The sequence below is a fragment of the Chaetura pelagica genome, unplaced genomic scaffold (assembly GCF_000747805.2).
Source record: "Chaetura pelagica isolate M959 unplaced genomic scaffold, ChaPel_1.0 scaffold368, whole genome shotgun sequence".
In the NCBI taxonomy this organism is placed as follows: domain Eukaryota; kingdom Metazoa; phylum Chordata; class Aves; order Apodiformes; family Apodidae; genus Chaetura; species Chaetura pelagica.
Window position 1 is genome coordinate 363,137 of NW_009954099.1, and position 1,261 is coordinate 364,397.

At 48.1% G+C, this 1,261-nt stretch overlaps 1 protein-coding gene across 1 annotated transcript in view; it reads right to left on the reverse strand.

Moving 5' to 3' along the window:
* ALDH9A1 (aldehyde dehydrogenase 9 family, member A1) overlaps positions 1 to 947 on the reverse strand; it is a 6,606-nt gene extending 5,659 nt beyond the window's left edge. Inside the window, exon 1 of the mRNA XM_010002340.1 lies at positions 792 to 947. Coding sequence (XP_010000642.1) covers positions 792 to 947 — 156 coding nt within the window. The remainder of the gene's footprint in view (positions 1 to 791) is intronic.
* Between the last annotated feature and the right edge of the window lie 314 nt (positions 948 to 1,261).

Genomic DNA, 1,261 nt, shown 5'->3' on the forward strand with positions numbered 1-1,261 from the left:
AGCTGGCAAACAATTATTAGAATTCGCAGAACTAAACTGGGAGAAACTGCAATGAGCAGGATCAAAATGGAACCAGAGGGCTCAGTGAAGGATGGATAAAGCAACACAGCTGGGAAGGGTCCTTTATCAGGCCACCTCCCAGGCAGGAACCTGCTGCAGAGCTCTGGCAAAAGCAGAAGTCTGGCAGAAGGAAAAACCATCTTCTCATCCCATAAATCACTGGGGAAAGGAGGTCTGGTTTCTTATAGATTTGTGCCTTGATGGAGACTAAATCTGGTGTCCAAGAACAAGTTATCTCACAAAGCAGTTTGTGCTGCAGCTAGCTTACTTGTAATCCTTTCTCTCCCGTGGGTTTAAGATAAAAACCAGCATTCCTACAATTTTTTTCTTGCTGAAACAAGACACGCTCCCATCACGTGACAACAGCGCCCGGGAAGCTGGAAGTTCAACAATGTGACAGTTACACAGGTTTGAAATCCTGTGCAGTGAAGCTGAATCTGTGGACTTGTGAAAGGAAGGACAAGCCCTTCGAGATCCCAACCAGATGGCTTCGGTTTTATGTCTTCTTACAGAATTAAGCAGAGAAGGTAAACACTGTCCTTGAACACAGCGCTAAGACCCAAGCCCTGCCCAAAGCAACTGTCTCTTCTGGTCAGAGGTAGGTTTTAACTCTTTGCATTCCTCCTGGGGCTTTGGGAGTCCTGCTGGAAGCCACATCAACCCACAAGAAATCTAAAAGACAGAAGCACCCCTCTCCAAAAGGGGAGACTTGTGAGCTTCCCACAACGTACCCGAATGATTCTGGCAGCCTCCAGCAACACCCTGCTCCTCTCCATGCCCGACATCTGGCCCCAGATTTGAAAGGCAGCTTTGGCACTCTGCACTGCCAGGTCAACCTCCTTCTCCCCGGAGCAGAGCAGCTTGCTTATCACACGACCTGGGCACATTTTGAACGGGAAATGAGAGAGGATGGAAATCTCAGAAAAGGGACACAAAATAACGTGGTTTCTCTCGCATCAAACCCCAAAAGACTTTGGTCCAGCCTCCTAGAACAGGCTGCAGAACTTCCCACTGTGGTTCCCACCACTGAGGATATAGAAGAGGTGCTGCAGGTCAGCTGGTCTGAATTAACAGATCTGCCATTCTCCACAGAGAAGCTCTGGTTACTAATTAGCTCCAATTGTTACAAAGTCCCCCCGTTTCCCACTGGGCTTTGTTACACTTCTACCAGCTCCAGGACTCTTATTACACATTCACAAAC